A 14,522-nucleotide genomic window follows, 5' to 3' on the forward strand; every position below is an offset into this window, starting at 1 on the left:
AGTTAGTAGTATTAACGATTTAAAACATTAAAAGTTAGTAAAATTGGATTAAATCATAGGTAATTTATATACAATCATAGGACAGTGTGGAATATAGTAGGTATAAGAACTATAAATATAAATAATATAAACTCAAGGTAATAAGTTATAGCTTATAGTATAATGGTAAGTTAATAACAGTAAGCCAATAAAACCAAGCCATTTAAATAAATTTATAGAGTATAGAATAGTGTTAAGTCAATAATATTAACGGCTTAATATATTAAAAGTTAGTATAACTAGATTAAATTTAGGGATAACTTGGGGAACTTTTAATTAGGGCTTAAAAAGAAGAGTATGATGTGAATGATTTATTAAATTGTTTTGAATGATTTAAAACAATGTATTTGTAATTTTGATGTAAGCTTTGTAAAACACGACATGCATCAGGAAATTGTAACAGTTTGTTTGGAACGTATTCATCTTGTGATGGTCTTGTGATGCATGATTCGTAAAGCATGGAATTTGTACGCCCCCAGCAAATGATTGTCACACTGCTGGAGGGTCTAAAAATGGTATATAAGTTAGAAAAGGTTTCAATAAAATCGGCTTCAGTCTTGGCCAGACTGTTCCCAGAAGAGCTGCCTCCGAGTAGTTTTCTTCTCTCCGTCTCTGATTCACCGGTGCGGTCCTAACCCTCCCTCTGGTCAGTGCAAGTCACCGACATTTCCACATGCTCGTCCAGCCATCTGTCCTCCGCTCTGATCATTCATTCCTGTGCTTACTCATTCATTTGTTCAACACGTCAGGCAGCTTGGTCTGCTTGGGGGAAATGGTTGGAGCCGCAGATCTGAGTTCTGATCCTAATCGTATCACGCATTGCTAAATGGGGGGGGTATGTAACTTAATCGCTCAGTGTCTTGGTTTCCCCATCTGCGGAACGGGATCGACAGTGTTTGATGGGAGCTTGGCTGAGGTGAGGATTCCGTGAGATGGAGAGTGTCACCCGGGACACGGTGGGCGCTCCCCAAATGGCAGCTGTTGATCGGGCGGGACCCCCAGGCAGTCGGGGGGAGGTATGTATGACAGTCCAGTCACAACGGCCCGGGCGGTGGCACGTCTGGCTCCTCCAATCAGGAATGCTAGGATAAACCGGTGATTTTTCAGACAGCCTGCAGACCCTGTAGGGCAGACACAAATATCATCTTATTTAAATAAAGAAAACCGAGATGCAGAAAAACTGTTGATGGTCCAAAGTCCCCGTAAGTGACAGAGCCGGGGGACCCCCAGGCATTTGTCTCCTAATCCACCACCTGGGTCCCCCAGTGGTCTCTCTCCAGGGTCCACTGTACTGAAGGTGCCTACGGGAACTACTGGGCCATCGGAGGCTTCACCAGGAAGCAGGATGGTCGGCACTGTGGTGGTGTTTGGAGTATCTGTTCCCAGAGCTCCTGGGAATGGAATTTCCTAAAATTGGCAGTGGTGCTCCCTGGGCTCCACCTAGCAGCCTCCATTACTCGACATCAGGGAACGTCTGATCCTGACTCTGTGCCTGGCCAGGCCTTGAGAGACATGACTGCAGCCCCAGACCTGCTAATGTCTGTGTGCCCTGCAGCCGGCTAGCGTCTCTGAGTTTTCGTTCCTCCTGGTCCCCTGGGCCACCCACCTTGCGGTCATGAGACATTCACAGCACAGAGCCCGTTCGTACTTGGTGTCCACCCAAAGGTCACTGAGACTCGCCCGGCACCAAGCACTTTGGGTGACTTCTTTGGGGACGACCATCAACAACGCCGGCCTTCTGGGGTTTGTACTTCAGAGAATTGGTAGGTGAAAGAGAAAGAAACAAAGACTGGCATTTACGGGGCAGGTTCAAGGTGCCCCACCACCTGTCCTTGTACTTTGCATATAATTTTAGTAAATTTTCATATAACGGCTGGTATGCATGCTGGCTCCAGAGAACAATGAATCTGACCGACTGTGGCTTAAGCGACTTCACCGAGTCCTCTCATGCATGTCATGGGAAGTCTGAGTGCAAGGGTTCCAGGATTGGTTCTGTAACAACGTAAAGTCACAAGGACTCAGATGCATTGACCTCCCCTGCTCTGCCACCCTCAGGATGTTGACTTTTCACCTGCAGGCTTCTGCCTCATGTACCCAAAACAGCGGCTGCCGCTCCAAACATCACATTTGAGCCCAAGGAGAGACGAGGATGAACAGAGACGTTCTTTCTCCTCCCGAGAAAGAAAATCCTTTCTAGAAGTCCCCAGAAGATTTCCCCTTAGGTCTCAGTGACCAGAATTGGGTCAGAGGCCCATCCTTAGATCAATAAATGGAGACATCACCAGCGTCCTCTCTTGTGGGGTCCTGTCTATGTGCCTTCCGTGGACACAAGTCTGTTCACGCGGAAGGTGGAGGGTGAGTGGGAAGCAGGAGCTGGTCAGGGGGCTGTGGCAAGTTCCCCACGGATAGGGCGGGCCGGACCAGGGCAGGCCATAGACGACGCCGCCTCATCTCCTTTCTCGCACAAGGAAGAGACTTCGGTGCAGCATGGGGTGAGGGCCAGGACTCCCAAGCCCACAGGGAGGACCAGCATCCGGAGACCCGTGGAGACGGCTGGGGCACCCCGGGCCTCTGGCTGAGGGCGGAGGGCGCAGAACCCGCACTCGGGTCACCTGGTTTTCCTCGGCAGCCAAGGTGAGGCTGTAACGTGAGCCTGGGGGCTCTTGGCATTCGCGAATTCCTATCATTTCTAGATCTCAGGACTGAAAGTCATCCTCCTCCTCCCGCAGCCAGGGAGAGAGGAGTGCACTCACAAATGAAAACCAGAGGCAGGAGCAGCCCTCGGAAGGAGAGGGAGTTGATTTCCTACCGGTGTCTTTTCAAAGCCCTTGCGGGGCTGCCCCACCCACTGGCCTGCAGGGTCACGGGATCCATCTCCACCCACCCACCCCCATTCCTCCCCTACCTTGGTGCAGCACCTCTGGGAGTGACCCCAGCCCCTCTGTGAGAATTTCACGCCCCCGTGTGAAATCATAGCCTTGCCACTTTCCCTTTAAGAGCTGTCAGCTGGGGAGGCGGCCAAGCAGCCGGAGGTGGGGACAGAGGGAAGAAAGAAAAAAAAAGAGAGAGAGAGGCAGGAAAAGTTTTTTCAGAGGAAAATGCAGGGTTTGTCCTTAACCCTGACGTCAGATCTCGCTTCCATAAAACCCCCCGAGGGCCGCGGAAGAGGCATAGCGGGTGCTCCCCATGGGCCGGGCCAGTCTGGGCCCAGCTCCCCCGAGAGGTGGCCGGTCCTCTGGGCTGCGCGGTCCATACCGGTGCCACTGACCTCCAGGCATGAGGTGGTTCCTGCCCTGGACGCTGGTAGCAGTGACCGCAGCCGCCGCCAGCGGTGTCCTGGCCACGGTGAGTCCTGCCTGAAGGGGCTTCCGGGGGGACAGACCCGGCCTTCCTCCCCCGGGGTCCTGCTGTGGGGTGAGGAGGACTGGGCCGATGGGGGGCCGGGAAGGCGCCCACTCGGGGGACAAGGGTGAGGGCCAGGGTGGGGCTTGGCCATCCAGGACCCATGAAGCTGGCAGGGCCCGGGATAGGGACCCTGGGGGGGGGGACGGACCCCACGGGTCCTGCGGATCCCCCGGCCCCACCTGAAACCAGGCGGACCCCGCTCTGCCTGGATGGCTGTGTGGCCTTGGGTGGGTCACTTGTCCTCCCAGAGAGCGTAACGCGAGGACATTTTTAGGAGACTTCTAGAGTCTTTGAGTTTGAAAACTCAGAGATGCCAAGCTCTGGGGATACTGCAAGGATGGGGAGATGGAAACAGCCAAGAAAGGTCGAAAAGGAAAACGCCAGGTTTCAGCCAAAGTTCCTCACTTGAGCCAATGGCGCTGGAGGGTTTCTGACCCTGGCGACCACCCCCTTGGGCTCTCACGGTCCTCCAAAGTTGGTGGTGTGTGTACTTGGTTCCGTCTGCGATGCCCGCTGTTCCCGGGGCGTCCTGGGGGGTGTCTCTCTCCCCTGCACCATAGGGAACACCATAGGAAGGGGACCAAGGGAGGGAACTCTGAGAAGCCAGGAGCGCGGGACACGAGGCGGCACTGACCAGCCCGCGGGAGCCCGACTGGAATGGGAAGGCAGCGGGGAGCACAGCCCGGGGCAGGCGGGAGGTGGGCATCTGGGTGGCATCTGAGTCCAAGATCCCACCGCCCGGTCGGGCCCTCGGCTAAGCTCCTTGCCGGTGGGCTCAGAGACGCTGGGTCTGATTCGCCTAGTTGTGAGGCAGAGACGACGGCAGCCTGAGCCAGGGGCTGGGTCACCCACCCAGCGCCTCAGTGTAGACCCTGCAGCAGGGGTGAGTCTGTCTGATTCACGGCTAAATCCACGGACCTCGCCCAGGGCCTGCCAAAACTCGGACCCAAACTACCTCCCCAAAAAAGTTACGCCTGAAACAGACGGACACTTGGAGCAGGAGAGGGACTTGCCCAGGGTCTCACGGGGAGCCAGTGGCCTGACTCGGGCTCGGAGCTTTGATGCCAAACCCCAGCCTTTCTTCTGGAGCTTTCCTAGTCATGGGAAGCTGAGAATTCCCTCCAGGGGCACAGAAGGGTCTACGTCAGCCGCTGTTGCAGGCTCGGGGAGCCGCTGTCCCTTTAGGTAGGGGTGGATTCTGTGCAGGTTGCCACGTCTGGGAGGGCAGGGAGTGGATGGAGAAAAGGTGAGAGGCTCAGGGTGGCCGGGCTCTGAGCAAAGGCAGGAGAAGGGAGCTTTCAGGATGGGCCAGGACACTGGAGCCCTGGTTCCCTCCCAGGGCAGCTGGTGCTGGGCACAGAAGGGGACAGAGCCAGGGCTCAGTCTCAGGGGACTTTGCACAGGAGTCCGGAGGGACGCAGATGGCTGGAAGGAGGAAGACCCCCGGAGGAGCACAGGGCTGCAGCCCCTGCCTGGGGAGCCCAGACTGCTCACTCATGCTTGTGTCAGGATCCAGGAGCTCCTGGGACCTAGGTGTGCACCGGTCTTGAGTCCTCGGGGCATCCTCTGGCCCCCGTGTGAGCTGGGAGACGATCGCAGGGACTCGGCTCTGCGCGGAAGCCGGCGTCCAGCTCCCTACCTGGCCTCCGCCGCCCTGGACTCCCAAGCCAAAGGGAACGCGGGTCCCGGCAGGGGCCTGGTGGGATTTTCATGGAAACAATGAAGATAAAGGTTCCTACGGCAGGAAAAGGAGAGCGTAGCCCAGAAAACCTGGAGGCAGGAAAGTCGTGAGGGGGACTTCCCTGTGAGCTGAGATGACATTGCGCAAAGGTTCTGAAGCGGGACCAGCCCGGGAAGTCACCACCGAGGGAGTGACGGGGGCTGTGCGTGCTCAGACACAGAGCCAAGCGCGTCGGGAATGTGACACTGGCTCTCCCCTCTTGATTCTTCTCTGTCTCTGGCGTTTGTTGAGGGCCCAGAGTGCGCTGCGGGGGAGGGACTGCCTACGGTGGGCACTGCCGTTAAGGGCCAGATGCCACCCACACACAGCCAGGAGACGCGCCTCTGGTCATCCCACACACGTGTACTAGGCACTTCCTAAAATCCCCGTGACAGTCCTAGTAAGCAGGTGTCGTTCTCCCCCTTTCTAGACGTGAGCATGGAGGCTCAGAGAGGTTAAGTTATCTGCCCAAAGTCACACAGCTAGCAATCAGAGGAGCTGACGTTTGAACCCAAGTCCAGCCCTCGGCAATCTAGCCTCCTGCCTGCCTGGTCCAAGTACTCGTGCAGAGAGGAGAAGCACGAAGTCCCTGTCCCCATAGAGCTGCCAGGCTATGAAGCCGGAGACAGGGGCATTGTCACCCGGAATAGAGGGGTCGGGGTACAGGCTCTGCCGTGGGCTCTGTCCGTGTCGGCAAGTCCCTTGGCTCCCTGGACCTCGCTTTCTTTGCTTATTTATTTATTTATTGAGTCAGGACCCCGCTCTGTCACCCAGGCTGGAATGAAGTAGTACAATCTCAGTTTATCACAGCCTCCACCTCCTGGGCCCAGGCGGTCCTCCCACCTCGGCTTCCCGAGTCTCTGGGACCACAGGTGAGCACCCCACAACACACGGCTAGTTTTTTATCTTTGTAGAGATGGGGTCTTGCTCTATTGTCCAGGCTGGCCCTTATTTGTCTTGGAGAGTAGCAAACCTCATCCCCAGCAAGCTCCCAGCTGCTGACCATGAATGACCATGAGACCGTTCGGGGAAACCTCTTGGAAGTGAGTCACTGGGCAAATAGACGTCGTGGTGAGAAATTCCTGGGCAAAGAACATCAGGTGTGTGCAAATCGTCCTACCGGTCGACAGGGGAGAGCCTCACCCACTCCCATGTCCATGTGTGTTGGATGTGCGTCGCTGTGTGTGTGTGTGTGTGTGTGTGTGTGTGCTCACACGCCTGCGTTTGGGTGTAGGACACGATCCATTCTCTGCCCCTGGAACCAACGGCAGAGCAAACAGACTCGCGTATGTGCCAAAATCTCTCCTTTAAAGAAGAGAGAACAGGAACAAAACGCCTTTCTTACACCTCCTGCTTGGAGCTGGAATCCCAGCGAGCGCTTCCAGCCCTCCCCAGGCCCCATGCCCACCCACTCCCGGCTCAGAGCCTCTCGGGCTCCTGGAATCCCCGCTCCCAGCCTGGGGCCCTTCCCACCCACGGCTCGCCCGAGACGCTGGCACCAGCACGCGTCTGGCGGGGGCGCGGGCACAGGAGAGGGCCTGTCATCCGGCTCCCTGGGGAGAAAAATGCCCCCTGTGGGCTGAGCCACCCCTCCCGTCCAGTAAACGCCCCTCCTCCCACCTGGGATTTTAGAGAAAGCCCCTGCCCTGCATCCGAGAAGCTGCCCAGCGCCCGCAGCTGCCCTGGGCTTTGTGCAAACAGCTCTCAGGGACCGCTGCCCTCTCTGGGTCTCTGGGCAGCAGGGAGGGGTCACTCCGCCCACGGTGGGCGCCAAAGTGGGGGCAGGGAAGGCGACGCAGTCGTGGACCAGGTGGGGCTCCAGGAATGGTGCGTTACCGCCAGGGTTTCAGGCGAGGCTGTGACACATTTGCTCACTCATGCAGGGGCACCGTGGAGTGTCCGACATCCCTGCAATGCAGACGCCAATGAGGGCAAACCTTGACCAAGCGCCCACTCTGTCCGGGCACAGCGTCCCCACACATGCCACGAGGCAAGTAGTGTCGCCATCGTCCAGGCCCGTGCCAGGCAGTCAGGAGCCAGCCACGAGGGATATGAGGCCACTCTGCGCTTGACACGTGGCTGGTCCAGCAGGATGTCTTGGGCGTGTAAGACACTTAGTATGAATACGAGCGTGTGACCTAAAACCATTTCGTACACTGACTTCGTCTTGAAATGCCAACATTACACCGGGTTAAACAGAATTTTTGGTTCAACTAAATTTCACCTGCTTCTCAATAATTCTGAATGCAGTTACTAGAAAATGTACAATTCCGTCTAAGGCTGGCATTGCGTTTTACTAGACAGTGTCAGCCTCGAATGACACAGCTGAACCTAGAGGTAGGATCACAGATGGAAAGGGGCAGCTCCAGGTTCTGACCCTAGATCCTCCCCTTACAAGCTGTGCACCCTCAGGCCAGTAGTCCAGCCTTTCTGAGCCGGGATCGTTTCTGTAGAAAGGGATATGTCTATCCTGGCTTCTCGGTGATGTTGGAAGGCATGGAGCATGACACAGAGAGAGGGTACTCGAAACCCCAGGACACCCAAGGGAGATGATGCCATTGTTCCAGTAGCGGGGTGCGGTGGCGGGTTCCCCACTTGTGTGGAAGCCCCAAGCCCTGGTCCAATGGGCAGGGCATTATGAGGATCCTGGCTCAGCACCTGGTGGCTGGGGAAGGGGCAGGCGGAGGAATGGGACGTCCTGCTACGTGCTGGGCACGACTTCTGAAGGCCCCAAGGTCCCCACAGCCCGGCCAGCTTCCCCAGCACGTTCAGGGGAGTCAGTGAACCCTTGGGGGTTATTGTGCGGGGTAAAAAAACACGGCCAATGACGACGATGGAGCCCAGGGATGCCGATGGCGTGTGGAGGTGAGACACAGAGCTGGACCATGGGGTCCTCCATGCCGCCATGGCAAGGGACGCCCAGGGTGAGTGACAGTGCTCCAGGAGACGTGAGGACATCTGAGCCCAGTTCAGGCTTGCGGTCTGCGGATCTTGCTTGGGGACAGGAAGGGAGGTGAGGGAGGAGGGGCGCCCAGGCCCAAGGGAGAGGAGAGGATGTCTCTCCTGTCCCCCGGATTCCTGATGGAGTCTGGGAGACACGAGAAGGACGTGGCCTTTCGGCCTGCCCAGGGCTGGGTCGGGGGACAGAGCCAAGGGTAGAGGGATATTTCGAGAACCGGGGGCCTCGTGCCCAGCCCTTGGAGTGAGATGGAAGCCTCCTCCCCAGGACAGCTGAAAGACAGAAGGGGGCTGGGCTCGGTGGCTCAGCCAGCCATCCCAGCACTTTGGGAGGCCGAGGCGAGTGGATTGCCTGAGCCGATGGGTTCGAGACCCGCCCAAGCAACTTGGCGGGACCTCTTCTCCACAATAAAACAAAAAAAACCTCGCCGGACACAGTAGCGCGAGCCTATAGTTCCGGCTACTTGGGGATCGCTGGAGTCCAGCAGATCAAGGCTGTGGTGGCTGAGAACATGCCACTGCACTCCAGTCTGGGCGACGGAGTGAGACCCCAACTCAAAAAAAAAAAGACAGACAGAAGGGGGCAGCCTGTGCCGTGCGACTTCAAGCAAGCCTCTCACCCTCTCTCTGCTCAAGTTCTCATCTTGAATCTAAGCTTGCCTCCAGCAGGCGGGCATTGCTGGCACCCAGGAAGGCGCATCCCAGACACCCAGAAAGCTAGGTCCCCAGCACCCAGAAAGGTGCCTCCTGGACACTCAGGAAAGTGCATCCCTGGCACCCACAAGGATGTGTTCCGTGCTCTGGGATGTCTTTTGGTTTTTTAGAGACAGGGACTTGCTGTTTCCCTGGCTGGTCTTGAACTCATGGCTTCAAGCAATCCTCCCGCCTCAGCCTCCCAAAGTGCTGAGGTTTCAGGTACCCCGCTTGGGACGTCCCTTTAGATGTGCGTCCTCCCCCTTAAAATGTGCCAGTAGGTTCTCCGCTCAGTCCCTGTCTCCTTTGTCAGCCCTCACAATATGCCCTGCTCTCTGGTCAAAACATCCTCACAAATCTCAAAGCCCCCCGCCCTTTAGTCCCCACCCACCATGGCAGAGGGTCCGGTCCGTGGTCAGACCCTCCCTCTCATCCCAAACCTGTTTCTCCAGCCTCTCCCTCTGGCTCTTCCTCCACCTTCCTTCTTCCTTCCTGAGACGCTCTCCCAAATAAATACTCCTGAGCTTCCTCCTCTGTGCACACGCCCAGGCTGTTCCACCTGTCCGAAATGCCTTTCCCACCCTCCTGTTTCATGAAGTGGGTGCCAGCTGAACTGGTGACGTTTCTGGGTCCCACTCAGAGGAATACTGCAGACACCCCCGCCTGGGCACCCATGGGTTCTCGTTCTTTCCCCCCTATGGAAAGAAAGTCACCCAGCTGGGACTCTCTGCTGGCCTTCCCCCAGGGAGGAGCCATGCCTCCTCCCAGCCCTTCCTCCTGCAAAGCCAAGCCTCTCCCATTCCCAAATGGCCTGTGCCACAGGCCCCCGGGCCTTTGCACCTGCTGTGCCCACCACCAACCTCGTCCGTGCCTTCTACCTCCAGGACCCTGTTCTGTTGGTCTGTCGCCGACCTCACTGGCACATGGCAGGCACTCAGGGCGTCCTTGTTGGGTGAATGAGTGATGTCAGACTGGTGTGGGCTGGGGAGAATGTGGATAAGGGGGTGGAGAGGCGGGGGGGGAGCCCTGCTGGTGGCTTTTAAATGGGGGCTTCATGCTGGGAGGGAAGGAGGGAAGCCGGCAAGAGGGCCTGGACCCACTGGAAGGGGGCAGAGGGCAGCTCACGGGTTAGCTCTGGGGCCCAGGACTGGGGGTCGGGAGGCCGGGTGGAGCCAAGCTCTGCTTCATTTCTGAGCCTCAATATCTTCATCCGAAAAGGGAGACAGGGAGCCCCGCTCTGCTCTACTCCACGGGACAGCGTGGCTGTGAGGATGTGGGTGGCGACCTGGGGCTGGGGTCCGGAGCCAGCTCCACCACGTCCCAGCTCCGAGCCCTTCCGTCTCCCAGGCCTCACGTGCCCATCTGTAAAATGGACGCAAAGTCTGTTTTACAGAATTCTGAGGATGAAGGGACAGGGTGCAGGCTGGGTGCTGAGCCTGTGTCAAGGAGGGCCTTGGAGCAGCTGCAAATGAGACTGTGGATTTGAGATTAGGGGTGTCATCTTCAAGGGCCTTCTGGGGGTTCTTGGGCAGCAGAACCCGGAGGACACTGCGTGGATGGGAACACCGCCACCTGTCCTTCCAGCTGGTTCCTTTGTGTTTACATCTACCCCTCCACATATTCTCTCTCTCTCTCTCTCTCACACACACACACACACATGCATGCACGCACGCACACATCTACGCACATGCATTCACATACACACGATCGCACCAAGCACACCCGCCTGCACACACGCACAGGCTTCCACGCCAGTGGTCTTCCTTGACAGCTGTCTCTGGTCCTGGCTCTCGTGGCCACGACCCGACACCTGCCAACATCCGGTCTCCAGTGATCTTGCTGGGCTCTACTGGGCGCCACGGCCCTCACCACACATCTCATCCGAGGCTTCCCAGAGCCCTGTGTGGCGGCAACTTCATCAGCCTCATTTACAGAGGACACTGAGGCAGGGGGCGTGGCACTCACTCACGGGGCACCCCAGCTTCAGACACCCCCCAAGTCCCCAAGCAGGCAGGCAGGGCAGCTCTCAGGGGCTGTGTCCGGGCATGTCAGTCCCGTTCTTCCCCGTCTGAGTCAGGGGTCCAATGGGGAAGCAGGGCCGTGCTCTGGAGGTGGAGGGAGGAATGACCGTCTCTGGCCTGTCCATGAACCACTGTCAGACCCAGGAGCCCACAGCGACCACCTTATGCCACCGCCCTGCCCAAGAGCACATGGTTCACCTGACGCCACCAGTCTCAGTTGGGGCCAGGAGCCCAGGGCCTCCCCTCCCGGGAAGGGGCTCGGGCCTGCAGGAGGGTCCTGGCCCCATGGGCAGAGGCCCAGCCCACCCTGGCAGACGGAACAGGCCTAAGTGCCAGGGGCAGCATTTTTTTCCACCTTTGTCTGTGCTGGCTTTAGCCCCGCCCCTCTCTGGTCACCCCAAGGCCACTACCATGTCCAGGCCTGGGGCGTGGAAGGCCATGGTCCCTTGCGGGTACGTGAATCACTGGACAGTGGACAAGAGCAGCATGCCTTGGAGGGCTCTGGATAACGATGGGACTCTGGGCCCAGATGGCTGAGGGTGCCGTTCTCTTGCTGTGTCTCAACCTCGGAGGGCCTCAGTTTCCCCATCTGTCAAATAGAAACCATCAGTGCTGAGCTCATGTTGTTGTTCTGATCATCACCCCATCCTCCCCAGGGGAGGGTGCACACGTCCTCAGTGCCTGCCTGCCGTCCCCGTGTTCTAGAACTCTGAGTTTGGGGGTCCCTGTGGTTGCCCTGGGTCATGCAGAATTGATTCTATCTGCCCATCCTTGTTCATGCTGTTCCCTAGCTTAGACACCCTTTCTGCTTTTCCTCTGGTCGATGCTCACCCTTGAAGACTCAGTGAAAATGCCTCCTCCTCCAGGAAGCACTCCCAGCTCTTCCCCACCTCCTTTCTTCTTCATCTTTCTCTCGTGGCGTTTACCTAAACCGTGCGGAGACACCCCACAGTGTGGCCCCTCAGGTGCCATCCTTAAGAAATGGACACTTCTAGCCGGGCGCAGTGGCTCATGCCCATAATCCTGGCACTTTGGGAAGTGGAAGCAAGAGGACTGCCTGAGTCCAAGAGTTCGAGACCAGCCTGGGCAACTTGGTGAGACCTTGTCACTGCAATAAATAAAAAAAAATTAGCCAGGTATGGTGGAGCGCACCTGTAGCTCCAGCTACTTGGAAGGCTGAGGTAGAAGGATCACCTGGGCCTAGCAGGTTGAGGCTACGGTGGCGGTGAGCTTGCCACTGCGCTCCTGCCTGGGTGACAGAGTAAGACTCTGACTCCCCCCGCCTCCCCCCCCAGAAGAAGAAAGAAATGAGCCCTTTGAATCCCAGAGCTGAGGTTCATATCCCAACTCTGCCACTCGCTGGTGGCCTTGGGCAAATTATCTGACCTTTTCGTGACTCCGTTTACCCACCTGCAAGATGGGGACGACAATAATAAAAGCAGTCTGCCTCTTAGCGTCATCACAAGGATTAAATCGCTTATTTAAATTGTAGATGATCTGGGTTCAAAGAAGCCGTCTGATTTAAACAAACTGGAGATAACCAGAGCAATCTGAATGTGGACTGTGTATTAACTAGAGAAAGTGACAAAAGTGTAACTGACTCTACTGGTGTGATAATTGCCTGAAGGTGATATGTTTTTTCAAAGTCCCTCACCCTCCAGAGACACTGTCAGGAATTCCAGGTAAAAGTCACAGGATGTCTAAGAGTGGTTCGATTTTCAAGATTAAACGATCATACATAATAACAGACGAAACAAGATCAACAAAGTGTTGGAATTATCAAAGCTGGTGATGGGTGAGCGGACTTGGCATACTATCCTCCCAACTTTTGTGAATGTGGGGGCATGTCTCTAACAAAGGATGTGTCCTAAATTTGTAGACGTGTGTGTGTGTGTGTGTGTGTGTGTGTGTGTGTGTGTGTGTATGTGGTGTTCAGTGTTTTTTGTTGTGGTTTTCTCACAACTCTTAAAAATGTAAACACTGTTCTTGTCCCCTATAAAAATGCCATGACAGCCGGGCACCGTGGCTCATGCCTGTAATCCCAGCACTTTGGGAGGCCGAGGTGAGAGGAGCGCTTGAACCCAGGAGTTCGAGGCCAGCCTGGGCAACATAGCGAGACCTCGTGTCTACAAAAAAAACCACAAATTAGACAGGTGCGGTGGCACGTGCTTGTAATCCCCGCTATGCAGGAGGCTGAGGGTGGGAGGATTACCTGAGCCCAGGACTCGGAGGCTGTGGTGAGCTGTAATCATGCCACTGCATTCCAGCCTGGGCCACAGAAGTGAGACCCTGACTCCAAAAAAAAAAAAATAGTCACGAGCTAGATATCAGACTGCATTTGTCGTCGGCTTCTCTGTAATGCAGTTGCTTATGTCACATCCCTGTCTTCTCAGAGGCTGGGCGGCTTCAACGCTTCGCATGGAGACTTAGCAGACACGTTATAGAAATTTGACAAATGAATGAACGGATGAATGGGCGAGGGCTCATGGCTTGGAAAGAAACCCGGCTTCTTGCTCCTTTCTGCCTTCTCCACATAAAGTCGACTTCCTCTGCCGGAAGCTCACAAGGCTGCGTGTTTATCAAACCCACTGGTAGAAAATCTCCAAAGACCTCTGCAGCCCACCCATGCAGCCTGGCCAACGCCGCAGACTTCGGCGCCCCGAAAGCCACCCGTGGGAGGCTCTGGGTGGTGCAGGGGGAGATGGGGGCCTGGTCCTCCTAGCCCCCCACCCAGACATGTCGGGGTGCTGGTGCTTGAGTTTTCCAAGAAGGGGTTCCCCGCGGGACCACTCTCCCGGCTTCCTCCTGAAGGCAGCCCCTGCCAGGGCCTGGTGGGGGAGACAGGGCCGAGGGGAGTCCCATGGCCCTGGGCACAGGCCCTGTCTTCTGCCTTGTCTCACTCCCCTGGGGCTTCCGCAGGGGACAGACACTGTTTCCAGCAGGGCAACCCTTTCCTAAAAGCCCCCAGACCCCATTCCCGCCTCAAGCCTGCCCCCTGGTGGCGTATCTAGGTGCGACAAGCCAAGATCTCTGACCACCCATCAGGCTCACCCAGCGCACCCCAGGGGTGCCAGGCGCGGTGCCAGGCACCCAGGAGGAGGCAGGAAAGGGCAACCCGCTCCCGAGAAGCCCCACGAGGGGGGCCTTGACAACCCGGGCTCAACTCTGTTTGATCCTCCCCGCGAGTGAAGACTCTGCCTTGTTCATGGAACACCAGGGCATGGGCATGGGAGAGGCTTAGTAGTGCGTTTCGGGCAGGTGGAGGAATGAACGAATGGATGTGAATGAATGAGGGAGTCGTGCAGGATGGTGATTACAAGCGCCCCTCTGGGAGGGACACTCAAGTCGTAGGCCACTTCCCGGCTGCGAGACCTTGAGAAAACGGCTTCAACTCTCTGAGCCTCAGTTTCCTAATCTGTGAAATGGAGACAGTTCTAGGATTGCGGAAGTGCCATCCTAATTTTACAAAGGAGGAAACATGTTCAGAGCAGGTGAGCATGGTCCCAGCTCCCAGAGCTGGGAATGGCAGGGGGTCGGGGTGTCAAAGGGGTCCCCTCACTGTGGATGCCAGGCCCTCTCTGCGTGTCCCAGGCACACTCTTAGAAAAGGGCAGTGAGCCGGGCTCGGTGGCTCAGCCTGCAATCCCGCGCCTTTGGGAGGCTGAGGTGAGTGGATGGCCTGAGCCC

General features: G+C 56.8%; 1 protein-coding gene across 1 annotated transcript in view; it reads left to right on the plus strand.

Annotated features, from left to right (window-relative positions):
- Positions 1–3,209: 3,209 nt before the first annotated feature.
- Positions 3,210–14,522, plus strand: part of WISP1 (WNT1 inducible signaling pathway protein 1) — a 33,966-nt gene continuing 22,653 nt past the window's right edge. Inside the window, exon 1 of the mRNA XM_021714412.1 lies at positions 3,210–3,384. Coding sequence (XP_021570087.1) covers positions 3,316–3,384 — 69 coding nt within the window. The 5' untranslated portion in view covers positions 3,210–3,315. The remainder of the gene's footprint in view (positions 3,385–14,522) is intronic.

Source organism: Carlito syrichta, unplaced genomic scaffold, assembly GCF_000164805.1.
Source record: "Carlito syrichta isolate Samal-C Ts95f unplaced genomic scaffold, Tarsius_syrichta-2.0.1 Scaffold305643, whole genome shotgun sequence".
NCBI lineage: Eukaryota > Metazoa > Chordata > Mammalia > Primates > Tarsiidae > Carlito > Carlito syrichta.